The sequence below is a fragment of the Convolutriloba macropyga genome, chromosome 3 (genome assembly GCF_964194025.1).
Source record: "Convolutriloba macropyga chromosome 3, txConMacr16.3, whole genome shotgun sequence".
Classification (NCBI taxonomy): domain Eukaryota; kingdom Metazoa; phylum Xenacoelomorpha; order Acoela; family Convolutidae; genus Convolutriloba; species Convolutriloba macropyga.
The window spans coordinates 66,933,410-66,949,216 of NC_134470.1; the positions used below are offsets into that span (position 1 = coordinate 66,933,410).

A 15,807-nucleotide genomic window follows, 5' to 3' on the forward strand; every position below is an offset into this window, starting at 1 on the left:
TTTCAAATATCCCGAATCAAACTTCAACTTATTATTCTTTTTGCAGATATTCAGATTCATACCCCACTATCCCCAGGGCAAAAATACACAGAATCATCCAGACGCTGAAAATGATTTATATTTCCAATAGACAAACTGTAGCTTTAGCGGTGTACATGTAGCCGCTATTATCTACCATCCTCGTGCAAAAGTTATTCCTCATTATTATCAAGGGATTTATACCCTAATATCCCCATTCATAAATCTGCAACTCAATACTCGATTGCAGAATTTAAAATCTATAACCTATTATCCCAAGGGAAAAACATTACGTTGTTATTTTCCATGCGCTACTGAACCCCACAATCTTGATTCAAATCTTCACCCTATAAACCGTTTGCAGATACTCAAATCTACACCCTGTTATCTCTATAGCAAAACTATAACCAACTACGTCCATGCGAACCTTCACCCTATTACACCCATGCATTTTTATCCCTACTATCTTGATTCAAAGCATCACCCTATTAACCGTTTGCAGATACTCAATTCTACATCCTCATATCTCTACGGCAAAACTATATCCTATTACCACCATGCGAATCTACGATCTATTCAACCCATGTTATTCTGTATCCTATTATCCTGATTCAAAGTTTCACGCTATTACCCGATTGCAGATACTCAATCTATATCCTATTATCCCCACGGCAAAAACATAACATACTCTCCCATGAAACACAATACAAAACTATCTTAATTCAAATTCTGATATTTTTTCCCGCATGCAGATATTGTAATGCATACTTTTTTATCCCCATACAAAACTATACACTACTATCTCCATTGCAAAACTATACCCTATTACCACCAAGAAAGACTATATCCTATTTTCCCGATTCAAATCTTCACACTGTTACCGCATTGAGATATTCAAACTTTTGCCCTATTATACTCATGGCAAACCTATACCTATGATCCCCATGCAATACTCGACCGTACTATCCTGTTTCCAATTTTCGCCCTAATACCCACTTGTAGATTTTGAAATCCATACCCTATTATCTCCACGAAACACTACCCTACTATACTGATTCAAATCTTCACTATATAATCGGTTTGCAGATATTCAATTATATAGCCTATTATCCCCAAGGCAAAATTATACCCTCTTATCCCATGCAACACTTTAAACTACTATCCTGATTCAATTTTCACCCCAATACCAGCTTGCATACTTTGAAATCTATACCCTACTTTATCCATATCAAAACTCTACCCAGTTATCCGCATGCATTTTTAGACCCTACTATCACCATTCAATTTTTGATCCTTTTAACAGATAAAATTTTCACCCTTTTAACAGGGTAATTCTATAACCTATTATCCCAATGGAAAAATTAAACCCTATTATGCCATGCATTAAGCGTTTTGTAACTCCAGTGGCCAGACTGTAGCAAGTAGCGGTTGTACATATAACGGTTTCGCCCCATTATCCCATGTATTAAGAAAGAATAAAATCAGAAGAAAGCAAGTGAAATGTTTTACATGTATCACCGCTAATGATAACCCACTCCCTAGTATCCCATGTACTATATCGAAGGATACCCCACTCCCTATTATCCCATATATTATATCGAAGGATAACCCACTCCCTATTATCCCATGTATTATATTAAATGATAACCCACTCCCTATTATCCCATGTATTATATCGAAGGATAACCCACTCCCTATTATCCCATGTATTATATCAAATGATAACCCACTCCCTATTATCTCATGTATTATATCGAAGGATAACCCACTCCCTATTATCCCATGTATTATATCGAAGGATAATCCACTCCCTATTATCCCATGTATTATATCGCATGATAACCCCCCTTTCCTAGTGCTCCCTATATTTACTACTCCTATCATTACTGAAATCAAAATAGTCATCTGATCAAAAAGAGCTCTCCTAAAGTCTTGATTAGGCCTGCAATTTATTATAACAGAACAATAAATGATATGGTTATGTTGACTTTTGAATGATACGGTCATTTTAAATTTTTAACAAAACAAAACTTAAATTTTTGAACAAAATGATTATTTTAATTTTTGATACCTCCCATGACAAATAAAAGTTCAAGTTAGAACCAAAAGCCAACGAAATATTTCTATATTTTCATGAACACCAACACCTCACACGTATTACTTCAAAAACTGAATTCTTGATATATTCTAAGAGCAGAAGAAAAGACGTCAATAAACAGATAAGTAAATATTCAATTCCATTAGACAAAAATCTTGTAGTAAAATAATTAGAGGTTCACATAGATAGCCATTTAATGTTTCGAGGGAAAGTTAAACGTATACTACAAAAAATGGCCAGAGGAAAGAAAACAATTTTTGATATTAAAATTTATATGCCAGCCAAATGCAAAAGGAGTACTATAGATTGCAAAATAGTACTCAAGGTACTAAAAACTATATTGCTATAATAAATAACATAGCTGGCAGATTGAAAGAAAATAGCCGCAATAGCTTCGTAGATCTGCAGTCTCAAAAAACAGTAAAAAAGACAGACCAAAAAAATTCGGATTTTAATTGAAGGCTGATATGTTAAATTTTGATTATAAATCTGTATGAGTTTTTGCTGCCTCTATTGGCTGCTCTCTAACTACCTTCATTTAGAGTGACACACACCCGTTTAACAATATTTCTATGAATTAAAGTAAATAAAAGTCAATTTCAAAGTGAGGAAGTCATTTTTGAGTGAGGTAAGTCAAGTGTGACCAAAAATTTAATCACGCAAATGAACAAAAAACTCCCTCCACTATGAGCGAAAAATGACGTCACGCACGCACTTCAGTTGAAATTGCATGAACGAATGAACAAAAAGAAAATTTGAAGTGGTTGTGACGTCATATGGTCGTAACAAAAAACAAAAATCGAGACGAAATAAAAAACCCAAGAGAAGGCTAATAATGGAAGCCTATCGCTGTGGGGCTATTAATAATAAATACACTCCCGGAAAATTCTTTTTGCAAACCAAAATTTATTATGGTATTTTTTATTAAAAAACTTTGGGAAAATAAAAGTAGTTACGACCAATAATCACTTGGAATCTTCCAATAATCACTTGGAATCTTCATGAGTCGAACAGGACAAAAAATTGTCCCGGAAACTAAAACTAACTTCTACCAAAATCCAAAATTCATTTGAGAGATTAGCGATACTAGATTGGAATGAACTACCAAGTGAAGTTAAAATCAGCAAGACAAAAAAATGCCCCAAACAAATTGGAACTTTCTTCTGCTCAGGTTTTTGTCTTGAACTCCTTTTTGCGCCAAGTTACTTGTTCAAACTGTCGCGACTTTAAGTTTGGGAAATTCAATTAGTTTATCTGTTGTTGGATTGACGTAAAATATATAATTAACTCGTTTCTTTAATTGAAAGAGGCGGCAAAATTCAAAAACACTTCATATTTCTGTTTAATTTTAAAATATTGTAATTTGTAAGTATTTGCTCTGCTGGATTAATATGAGTTCTATACTTGTTGATGTAGCCCGGAATGCAACACTTTTTTCTCTCTTCAGTCATTTATTTGGTTATTTTTGGACTTTTATTTTCTAAAAAGTCTTATCTAGGAATTCGATGCGTCACTGCTTATGTTTTGTCTTCTCTGCCGAATACTTCAATGGGAACTGATATCAAAATGTACAGAAAATCGAAGAAAGACCAAAAGCAGAAGACGAAGACTGTCGAGGCACTTGAGTTTAAAATTTTCCAATAGCAAAGACAAAGTGGATTCAGAAAAATGAGCTGAATTCTATTCTATCCCCATTTCCAACTTCGAACACTTTTATTTTTGTGCAATATGAAGTTATGCAGTTTCGGTAACGTCTATTAGACTTAAGATTTGGATTTAATAAGTGACCACTGAACTCATTTTAAGGAGTGAGGTATGTCTTGTATGCTCAACAGATTTATCGCACGATCGATTTTAAAACACAGAATCTACTAAAAACTAGTTATAAACTTTAAACAATCATACGCCTATCAATACTGTAAGAACCTAAGAAAAATAATGCCGATTAAAGGCAACATTTTACAAAAAAGGGCTTAGAGCTCAACTACTTGTTGGCTACGCTCTAATTTCTTCAAAAAATTTGGCCCAGAAACTTTGCTTTCGATTTGGATCCAATTTCTCAGTTTGAATAAACACTCACCAAAAGTATCAAACATAACCAATATATCGCCGAGACATCACCGCTATACAGTTGATACCCTAAATCAACAAAACTACTGGTATCCAAGACAGGAAAAACGCTTTGAGACGACAAATTTACTTCGAATTCTATCTGCATTTCAAACTTCAAGAACCAAGTTGTTTTCAAGTAATAAAGCTTTGCAATCATCTAGTTCCAGTCATTGCTTCAATTTCAACTGGAGTTTACATTATCATACCAGATGCAACAAGTGAGTGCAAAAATCATATTCATGAGTGAGGTAAGCCCTGTATAAATTTTCGCTTAGTAGATCAATAAACTCACACCTAAGACAGTGTACGCCAAGAACATAAGTGCAGTTTCTGGTTATAGAAGTCATGGAAAAGGTTGTTCTTTGACTGCCGCATGATGAAAAGTTCGCACAAAAAATTAAAACTTCAAAGAACACCATGAACACAACAGACTATCGTCGGATGAAAATTGCTTTCAAATGACTGCCGAGGGGTTCGACTTTTAACAACCGCCAATCACACCATGAATTTATTTTTATTAAACATGTGAATAGCATTTTTAGAGACTACTCAGCCGTAAAGCTCTGAGGCCATTTAACGCCCTTCGGGTTTTAAATGCTTATCCCGTTTTTGAGTACGAAGAGTGAAATGGTCACGAGAACAAATACGATCAGGCGAAAATTGGTTTATGAAAATTTGCATTAAAAGGCGGAACTAATTTATTGGCCACAATCTTCAAGCGAACAACAAGTCCAGAGAGAAAAAAATCTAAAACGCTTCACTCCCATCTGAGCTAAAGCTAATTAAGTTAAATATCATTACAGAGATCCAGTCATGCATTGTAAGGCAGTATTCAGCAAAAATATTGTAACCCAAAATGAGATTGATTGATATTGCTCTTTTGCCGCAAAATTATAAAAAGAACCGTTAATAAGATATTAAATTAGAAAGAATCTATTGCAGATCTCCTTAACTTAACTAATCACACTGTAAATTTTTCTGCTGTTTGTAGCTTCATGATATCCGTCAAACAGGAAACTTGAAAAAAATACTCTTTCAGCTGAGAATTTAAAATTGTGAGAATGAACCGACAGTCTGCATTTCTCATAAATACCCTGGAAACTAGACAGCAAAAGAATTATTGAGATCTTGTAAAGCTTCCAAACAAAGGCTGCCACAAGCTTACAAAATAAAGGAAATTTTTCTTGTGGAACATTATATAAACGCGATTGCGCAAATCTAATCGCTGCACTTCCTGTTTCGGTCCGACCAAAATCATTTCTCTAAACTGACTTCACAAATCATGAAAATCTGTGAACTTATCTTAAAAACATAGCCTGAAGAATTCGAGATTCCGAAGTAGACAAAAACTACTCTTACTGAACTAATAATCCTCAAAATTAATCATACTAATCATTTTGGCATCATAACATGTAAATTAACATTGTATATTAACATGTAAAAAAAACTGATTAATCATCCTATAAAAATTTGACACCAAATTAACTATTTGCTAAAAACCTTCCAACACGATTAGTTGTCATCCAATAACCGAATACCAGCTAATACCATAACCCACACGAATATCTCATATGTAAGAAACCAGAGGAAGAAAAACCAAAGACAGAGTCAAATTATTATCTACGAAATTCTCGAACAAAATGATCCACAAAAAGCTATTATTCAACTTAGACCATCCATTATTTTGAGAAAAAGTTTCATTCTGCTCAGGCGTATTCCCACCCTGCAAAAACATTAAACAAAAAACGCAAGTAGTGAAAAAAAAACAAATTGTATCAACTAATTGAGTGAAAAGTACACGGTCTAGCATTCAATGTCACATTTTAGGCGTAAAACTTATAAAATAGCTGTAAAACAATTCGATACACCATAGCGAGAAACCTAAGGCAGAAATACGCAAAAAAACGCGAGACGAAAATCAGCTAAAAATTGCATAAAACTACTCAATAATATAATATTAATTATATCCATAGCCAGCAAAACAACTATAACAGCTTATTTGAACAACAGAACCCCCCAAGTGTACCAAGTGTAAAAAAATTGAGAAAAAATACAAAAACAGCTGACGAACAGGGCAAAATGGTAAGAAATAGTTCCAAATTGAAACAAAGTTAATTTTTTGTTTCAGATGGTAACAATTTTCTCAAACGGACTAGTACCAGTTTGCGTCAACAACTTAAAATAAAAAAATTTGCAATGAATGAAAAAAACTGCTTTGACAATGTCAAATCTGTCATTTAAATTGACAGAATTTTTTCTAAGAGTCAAAAATGTCAAATTGTCGAGCAGTTTTTGTAAGATAAAATTATACTTAATTCAGCTGCTAAAATGAAGTCTATTAAGCTTAATCCTAATATCAGCTAGCATTCGCTCTAATTCAATGAGTGAAACAATATAAAATCCATTCAGTTGAGCAAGAGAGTAGGTCACGAGTCAAACGTGAATGTCGTGACTAATGTGAAAACGGTGATCGAAAATTCAAAACAACTTAAGAAACACAACAGGATAACTACTAAACTACAATCCAATAGTGAATGGATTGAGAAAACCAAAATCACAACTCCCATTTAACTTCAAAGATAATGAAAATGTGTCAACAGATCTCTAAAAGAGACAATGCACCAATACAATTCGAATTCTTTGAATTGTAAAGAGCGAGAGCCTAAAACTGGCCATTGAGAGGCTAACAGTGGCTATTAAAACCTAACAAACATATCCAACAAAGGTCAGACTAAAATTGGTTTCAGTCAGCTCGCGGGCGATTGACTTTGTCGATAGTAGCTAACTGCGGCTTAGGGAGGCTGGCTTTATCTAAGTCGAAGTATGATGTGGAGCGAGGGGAGAGGTGGTTCGAGCGAGCGGGGTTACGGGTGGAATGACGTGGGGAGTGGATTCGGCAAGGGATTGATTACGGGGGTACAAATTCTATGACTAAGTACCGCCCTTCATACCATTAATTTGACTCCTGTCATAGTTCCTGCAAATCGTATAGTTAGAGAATAGCAAACTAAAACATAGCTTTGATAATGCCGCACGTGACCCAAAAACCATCCTCGTAGCGAAAACTTTTTCACACCTACTTTGGTCTCTCCCTCTCTCTCAAACAACTCCCTTCTCTCAAATCTTCAGCAATTTGATCTGAAAACTTTGTTTTCACGCATTTGATTTCCTGTTTTAAATACATTCCAAAAAAAGTTACCGATCGCAAAAAGATGCTCCAACAATATTCCTCTTCGAGTCTTAAAGACAGCGCCCCCAATACAGCTGATATTCTCTGAGTTGTAAATAAAAATAAAAAAGAGGGCCGCTATAAGAGCCGGCAGAGAAGAAGAGGGCGACTATAAATTAAATTTTTAAAATTTTGTTAGTAGTTGTCTGGGGTCTACGTCAAATTTTACTTCCAGTCGATACCCAAGTCTTCCGGCTGTTTTTCTTTGTTCGTTTTATCTTTTCGAGCATGGATTATTTTGCAACGTTCACTGCTTCGTACAGACTCCCGTAAGCAGTCTAGGTTAGCAGTCTTTCTTACAAATCCTCCCATGTTTCTCTATAGAGTTTGATCTCTGTTTGCATGAAAAGAGAAGTTTCGCTGTTGAATAATTTAAATTTGAATGAAAAGAGGTAATTGTTTATGTATCAATCTTTGAGATTGGTTGGATCCAAAGAAATAGTAAGAAGCATCATATCATTTGAAGCCAATTCATTCATTGAACAACAACATTCATTAATTCATTCATTTATAAATTTGATCTACTCTACTGTCGTCTTCCCCTGTAGAGTAGTAGCACAGAACACATCTATGGATCTAGGCAGGAAGCCGTGAATCGATAGTCACTCACATAAGGAACCAATGCCAATTTGTAGGTTGACAGGGGGGGGGGGGGATTTTATAATCCGACGACTTTTTTATATCTGAGCGTTGCTTTTTACTTGTTTACCGATATCCGCAAACCATAAATAAGAAAAAAGAGAATATTGAAGACAGAAGACATGTGTTGAACTGCCGGAAGGGCAGGGCCTGGCAGTTCTCAATGAACTTTTCCTTCCCCCGAAAATCTGAGGGTGTTAGGTAAATGCGTAGGTGTGAAAAAAAAAACTTATTCTCCAAACGAGATTGTTAAATAGCAACTTATTGCTGATATCACTCAATAAATGCCATGTCCAGTCTGGGAGGGTTAAAAGAAGTGGGATAATTACAACTTAGAAGATTATTAGATACTTATTAGTTCCCTCTACTGAATGTGATTGAGTGACTAAGGACAGGATATTTGGGAAACAGATTAACTAAAATACAGCAATAATGGCTCTGCTTTCCTCTCTTGCACTTAGCATTGAGCATTTAATTGTTAAGTAGTAGAAGCACTTTGAAAATACTATCAAATTTTTAAACATTAAGTCACATTAGATAAAATTTATATACTTCACTTTCCTGACCTCTGTAGTAGCATTGCAAAAGATAATTGTTGACTCATATAATTTATAATAAATAGTACATACAATATGTGGATCAAAATGTTACAAACCTATGAACAAATTGAGTAATGAAAAGATAGAACTGTTGTAATATCTGATAGCAGCAGCTGCAAAAATTATAACCCAAATTTGTGAGTGGAAGGTATGTAGGTAAGGTACAAGTAATAATTTAGTGTCAGCTTTATTGATTTCTGCTCCGGTGAGAAAGATACACAATTTGTCTGATTAAATTGAGTAAACAACGAAAGAATGATTCCGTAATATCAATTTATCAATTAACATTGACATTCACAAGTACGATAACAACCATTTTACGCAAAACTTGGGTTCTATATGAGAGCATGTAGGTATGGGGGTGGGTAGCGTCATAGCCCCAGCCAGAATTCACAGCTAATCTATACTGTGTTCCACTATATTACCAGTTTGTCAAAGGTTGAACAGCTGAACAACAATGAGTACAGCTATAAAATAGGCAACAACAAAAACAAAGGATACAAAATGATGAGAGCATTTTGAACCATTTGCGAAATCTTAGAGAGCATTCACCTTTTTTGAACAAGTAACAAGTTCAATTGCTCGTCAAATTTATAAATATTTTTAAATTTGATGGTTTCGGTTCAAGTGCGCAGAACACCTCAAAATTACGATAACCAGGTCATTGACTTTTCAAGTCACGTTTTCCTGGGGTAAAATTTAGTTGGTTACAGTGGGTTAGATATTTACATTTACATATACAACACATTAGGAATATGGATTTAAATTTAAATCATTTAGATCACATTGCAGTGAGTAATGAAATGTTAATTTGTTGACTTCAGAGAAAACAATAAAGATCGGAACGATTTAGAGTGGAGGGCGCAATGACGTGAACAAATATGTGTACAAAAGCATGTTTGTGTTTGCCTTGTTTGTTAAAAGAGAAAAAGATAGAAAGAGACAAAAAAGAGATAGCAATAGGCAGGTCGATAGAGTATGTAGGTGCAGGACATAGAAACATACAACGAAGTACAAAACGGAATATAGTAAGCTGATCAGAATATTAACAATATGTCAATCAGGACTATTCAATTATATCTGAAATCCATAAACCTCCGTTACATAACAGAACAAATTTTTCTCCATTGATACAATTGTCGTACTAAGGAGCGAGCATCGATGAAGAAGAAAAGAAAGGTTTTAGCTTTTCTAGTTCTCACTCAAATGATGTCATTTCACAAACATCTTTTCAAATCACAAACCAATTCTGTCAACGAAGTCGACTGAAACTTTGAAGACTTTTTTCTTTTTGTTTATTTATCGATTTCTTGATTCAGCTCAGCTGTTCTGAGGAGACAGATCTCGGATCGTTTGCGAGTAGTAATGTCTTCGGGGTCTCGATAATTGAAGAATGCGATATCGGGATTATGATGAGGGTTAACTTGGGGTGGTGGTCTGTATGTAGCATAGGCAGTGAAAACACGATTAAAGCGGATAGCTGCAGAAATAAGAACAAAGTAAGTAAACTATAGATTAGGTGTGTAGAGTAACAAAGCATACAATTTATTGCAAGTAATGTTAAAACGCCGGTAATATTAGCCAAATGCAATGCTGTTATCTTACATGAATCATGCGGCTTGCTGCGACGAAACACTGAAGTCCCATTGAAACATGCTAGTTCATAAATCTTTGAAACGTTTGTAATTCGGAAGTTTTTACCAAGTGCTACAGACCCCTGTGAACTAATCTCAGAATTGATGGAAAGACCCTCAACCCCATACTTTCATCATCAACAGAAGAACGGCCGATCATCCAAAGGGAAGAAATGTCTTCAAGTGTCTCTCTGCTGTTGATCAACGATTCTGTTTTGAATGAAATACATCCAATTAATTGTGAATTTGATATCTCCCGCTTCATTCGTTGACTTCAAGTCACCCGCAGAACATGTTTCTAAATAGTAAATCAATAATTCTACTCCCACTCGAGGATCGTTTGAGTGACTAGGGTAAAGAATTTGAGAGGTTACTGTTTGAGCGAATCGATCAATACAATGTCTGAACATGACTTTGGACTGAGGATAGATGAACCAATGGAAAGGAGAAGGGGACAGGTCAAAGTGGGTCTACGTGGGCATAATCGGTACAGTTAGCTTCTCAAGAATTGTTGTGAGGATGTGGGGGTTGTGCTTTGAGATCTGTGTACGTGGATGTTCTGCCACTTTCCATCCCTCCTCTGCCACACTCGTGTCTCCTGGCACTGGTGTGTCTTAACCTAGAAAAAAAACCACAAAATGGACATTTCGAAATGAGAAACCACATATCCGGGAAACTACGCAAATAATAGTAAAAAAAGCTTATTGACCGAAGCATATACATAGCTTTCATAACAACGAACACATCAAAGCCAACTGCAGGCAAAAAATCAAAACCCAAAAAATGGTGTTTCTAATTTAAAAAAACATAGCCGGTAGATTGCCGGAATAGCTGCGAAAGAATAGACCTGCGTGCCATATAATAGAGATAGAAACAGATACAGATCTAAATTGAAAAAAAATCGACGCCGCTCAAAAAACTAGGCTAAAAAAACATTCAGCGATAAATCAATAAAGCTTGTTAAAATTCATTCCACAGAAGCCTCTTATTAGGGACCTTCACTGCACATATGAGTTCCTTTGACCTTAAACAAATTCAAATTAAACCTAAGTTTTAAAGTGCAAAAGTCATTTTATTGAGTGAGGTAAGTCACGTATGATCAAAATCTAATCACGCAAATAACCTAAAAACTTTCACTAAAGCGAGTAAGAAATGACGTCACGCGCGCAAATGCCGTTAGTGAGAGGAAGAAGTCATTCAGAAAATTTGACTTTTTCAGCTTTGCTGTGTGAACAAATGTAAAACGAAAAAAGAGCGTCAGACGACGAAACAAAAAAACATAGCAGGACAAGTCCTGACGTACAATTCAAAGAATTTTCATTGACTAAACAGGAAAACTAGGCCTAGAAAGGACTATGAGTGAATTCAGAAAACCATTTTAAAAAAATCAGAACAAAAAAGAAAAAAAAACAGAAAATCAATGTCAAAATGCCGCATGTGAACAAAAAAACCCCTAGAGAGAAATGAAAATTTAATTCAAACAAAAAACTAGGCCTAGAATGAGCTGTGAATGAATTGGGAAAACCATTTAGAAAAAATCCGATCCAAAAAATTGAAAAAACAGTAAAAATCAGAGTGAAAGTGCCGCATGTGAACAAAAAACCACTACCGAGAAACCGAATTTTTGTTCAAACACCGTTTTCTCACTCTACTTTAAAATTAAAGCAAAAAAATTTCACGCCGCAAAACCACTCGCTTTTTCGCTCCATTTCCTGTTTCGGCGTGACCAAAATCACAACTCCAATTTGACTTCAAAAATCATGAAAATGTGTGAACAGATCTTAAAAAAAAAGACAGCGCCCCAATACAATTCAAATTCTTTGAATTGTAAAAAAACCAAGAGCACCGCAATATAGCTAGGCTCAGCTTACAGCTTCGCAGCTATAATAACAACTGTTCGGATTAGCAAACAACTAACAGCCACACAGCCCACAAAACGGATCTACGGAAATACATGATAATAGTTCCCAACTAAAACCGAAAATTAGCCCACGAGCAGTAGCTACTGTACAGAATTGAACAAAACAGGCAGCAATTCGAAACAGATTTTGGTAAAGTAGACTACAAATACCCAAAAGGTTTTCAACTGAATTATGGAGTTGTCGAAAAATTCGTAAACATAGCCGGCAAATTGCCGAAAAAGAGACGCCGTTGACGAACATCGGGATTGCAACAAAAAAGAATTCAAACTAAAATTGACAGAATTAAAGTTGACGGAATTTCTTTCTAGGAGTCAAAAAAGTCAAAATGGCGCGCACTTTTAGTAAGATTCTACATAAATAATTTGTAAACTGAAGTTCATTAACCTTAACGTCAGCTAGCATTCGTCCTAAGGAACTTTGATAACGTAATTCACAATGACTTAAAGAACGGGTTTTATCAATTTATACCGTTTCTTTTGATTTTCTCTTTTAACATTTATCGTATTCGCTACATTGCGTAAATCAATGGGTGAAAGAATTTAAAATCCATTCAGTTGAACCTGTGAGTGAAGTAAGTCACGATTCAAACGTGATGTTACTCACTCACCTATGTGAAAACCGTGATTGAAAGGTAAAAACGAACTTAAAAAACACAGCAGTAACCTAAAATCCAATAGTGAATGGATTGAGAAAACCTAAATCACAACTTCCACCTTTTATCATTCATCTGTTTTCTTTTAATTCTGTTTTCGAGCACGTTGCTGAGGCGAAAGCCTATACGAGTAAAAATCGGTCACACAAAAAATAGCACACGAAAAGGTATTAGAGAATTTGGATTTTAAAAACACCATCAGTACTAATGTAATTGCTACAAACTTCGTTTGAGTGCAATAAAAAATGGAAGTTCTAAAAAAGCAATTTCTGCTAAAATTTAAGGACTTCATTTCATTTCAATTCCCATGCCTTTCTTTTAGAAGTCTTCACTAAGCAGTTCTCCCTTATTGATTTTGAAGGGGTTTAGAGTAACCTCATGTCACCTTCAAAATGCAATGCAAGTCAATTATGAACACGAAAAGAAATACGCAAAAAGTGGAGACTAAATCAGGAATTAAAACGGAGAAGCGCCGTCTGAATATAAATCCGACAAAAATTTATCAAAAGAAAGTAAAAGCTACATCCCAAAAAACATAGCCGACAGATTGCCGAAATAGTTGCGAAATAGATTTACATGATGAAGAATAGATAGCAATAGATAGAATTGAAATGATGCAGTTTCCAACCTTTAAAAGCCTAAATCGTTATTAAATTTTGGTTGCCATTATTTATTATTATTATTAGAATGGACCATCATTATATAGGAGTCCTGCATTGATCTCTAAAGGGGTTAAAGTTAGTCATCGCAAATCTATCGCATAGTTCAGCTTACAACATACCGCCAATTCGTTTAAGAAAAAACTTCACGCACATAAAAGTAGCGAAAGCAACAAAATATTTCCAAGAACAAAATTGCTCTTTTGAAGTTTCCGAAATGAAAAAATTTTAAAACAAAACGAACGTCAGACAACGAAACAAAAACGAAATAACGGGCAAATTGCTGAAAAAACTTCCATTGACGCGCTTGATTCACATCGAGATTGAATCAGAAAAAGAAAAAAGATAGAAATTTTTAAAAAAGGACTAACTTGGTGTGCAGTTTCAGCTTAACTATACTTAATTCAGCTTCTAACCCAAAAGCTATTATGCTTAATATCAATGTCAGCTATCAATCGCTCTAATAGACTCTGATCACCTAATGCACTATTACGTAATGACAGGGGTTTATCGGTTTATTACGTACTTTTTGTTTTTGTTCTTATAACATTGACCGCATTCACAACATTGCGTAATTCAATGAGTGAAAGAATTCAACATAACCGACTAACGTCGGGCGAACTGCTCTCAAACGATCGGTTGGCTTCAACAGTAGCTAGCCACGGTTTAGTGAGGCTAGGTTTAGCTTAATCGAAAGGGCATAAGTTGAGCGCAATGGGGGATGGGCGTGTGATGGGGATAGGGGCAACCATGGGGAGCAACCGTGTTGGAAGGCGGTCTTTGGCTGAACAGGGCCCCCTTACGGCCTGAACGATGCGCAGGAGTAGGGATTCGGGTGTGGGTGAAGGGGGGGGGCTGATGTGGGGGGGGGGGGGGGGGGGTGATGGGGGTCAACCTCTAAAAACCACCCTTCACACCATAAGTATAAACGCCCGTCTTCAAAACAGTTTGTTAGTCACATACTTCGAGACTAGTGAAAAACACTAAAAATCAAAGTCTAATTGCCGCATGAGAATAAAAACCACAATAAAAAAGCGACTTTTTGTTCGAACGCCGTTTTCTTACACGTCTTTAAAATTCGAGTGAAAACTTTTCAAGCCACAAACCTCTCGCTTTTTTGCTCCACCTCCTGATTCGGCGCGCCCAAAATCCTCACTTCAATTTTACTTTAAAAATTATGAAAATGTGTGAACAGATCATTAAAAAAAGGCACCACACCAAAACAATTCAAAATTTTTGAATAAAGGCGAATGCCCAAAAATAGGCAAAGGCGCCAAGAGAGGCTGACGGCAGCTATTACAAAAACCAAGCACATCCCAATAGCTACGCTCAGCTTGTGATCAAAAGGTAAAGCGAATTAAAAAAAAATAACAGGACAAGTCTTGAAGTACAATTCAAAGAATTTTCATTGGCTAAACAAAAAACTAGGCAGAAATCCGATCTAAAAATCATAAAGACAGTAAAAATCAAAACGAAATTGCCGCATATGATTAAAAAATTACTAGCGAGAAAGCGAATTTTCGTTCAAACACCGTTTTCTCACTCTACTTTAAAATATGAGTGAAAAAATTTCACACCGCAAAACCACCCACTTTTTTGCTCCACTTCCTGCTCCGGCGTGACCAAAACCACCGCTCTAATTTGACTTCAAACATCAAGAAAATGTGTGAACAGATCAAAAACATAGCCGGAAGAGTTCCGGAAACGACTCGAAGTAGAAAGCCACTTGAACGCCATGCAACTACTGATCAGAAAAAACGTGCCTCCACTAATTCAGGATTATATTGAAACAAAGCCAAAAAACAAAAAAAATAACACGAAAATCAGATCTGTTAAAATTTGATTTAAAAATCTGATCAAATGTTTTCATAAATTGAGACCCTAAAATAACTATATCTGCCACAGTTATGAGAATTTAATAAAAAATACTTGAAGCCAAATCATGAAAAAATAAGCTATTACAAACAACTTGGACTATAAATATATTTTTTAATATTACAAAAGCACAAAAATCCAGAAAAATCCTTTCAGCCAATAGGATATCCAGATGCTAAATGATCCACAAAACAATAAGCAAGTCATTATAGGCTAAGAAACTTGTCTCAGGAACCGAAAACGAAAAACTGCGAAAAGTTAAGAAAAATAGATTTAAATTTTCTCCATTTTTGTCAGACTTGACAAAAAAAAGCTTCATATCCACAATACTGTAACCACTTGTTATCTAAAAATTGCTCAAGTAATAGGG

General features: G+C 35.4%; 2 protein-coding genes across 3 annotated transcripts in view; one reads left to right on the top strand and one right to left on the bottom strand.

Annotated features, from left to right (window-relative positions):
- Positions 1-15,807, top strand: part of LOC142336383 (uncharacterized) — a 547,349-nt gene that overhangs the window by 114,119 nt on the left and 417,423 nt on the right. The gene's annotated exons all lie outside the window — the stretch shown is intronic.
- Positions 9,871-15,807, bottom strand: part of LOC142336377 (calcium/calmodulin-dependent protein kinase type II delta chain-like) — a 72,100-nt gene continuing 66,163 nt past the window's right edge. For both annotated transcript variants that reach the window (XM_075385161.1, XM_075385162.1), the window contains exon 10: positions 9,871-10,948. In XM_075385161.1, coding sequence (XP_075241276.1) covers positions 10,823-10,948 — 126 coding nt within the window. In that variant the 3' untranslated portion in view covers positions 9,871-10,822. The remainder of the gene's footprint in view (positions 10,949-15,807) is intronic.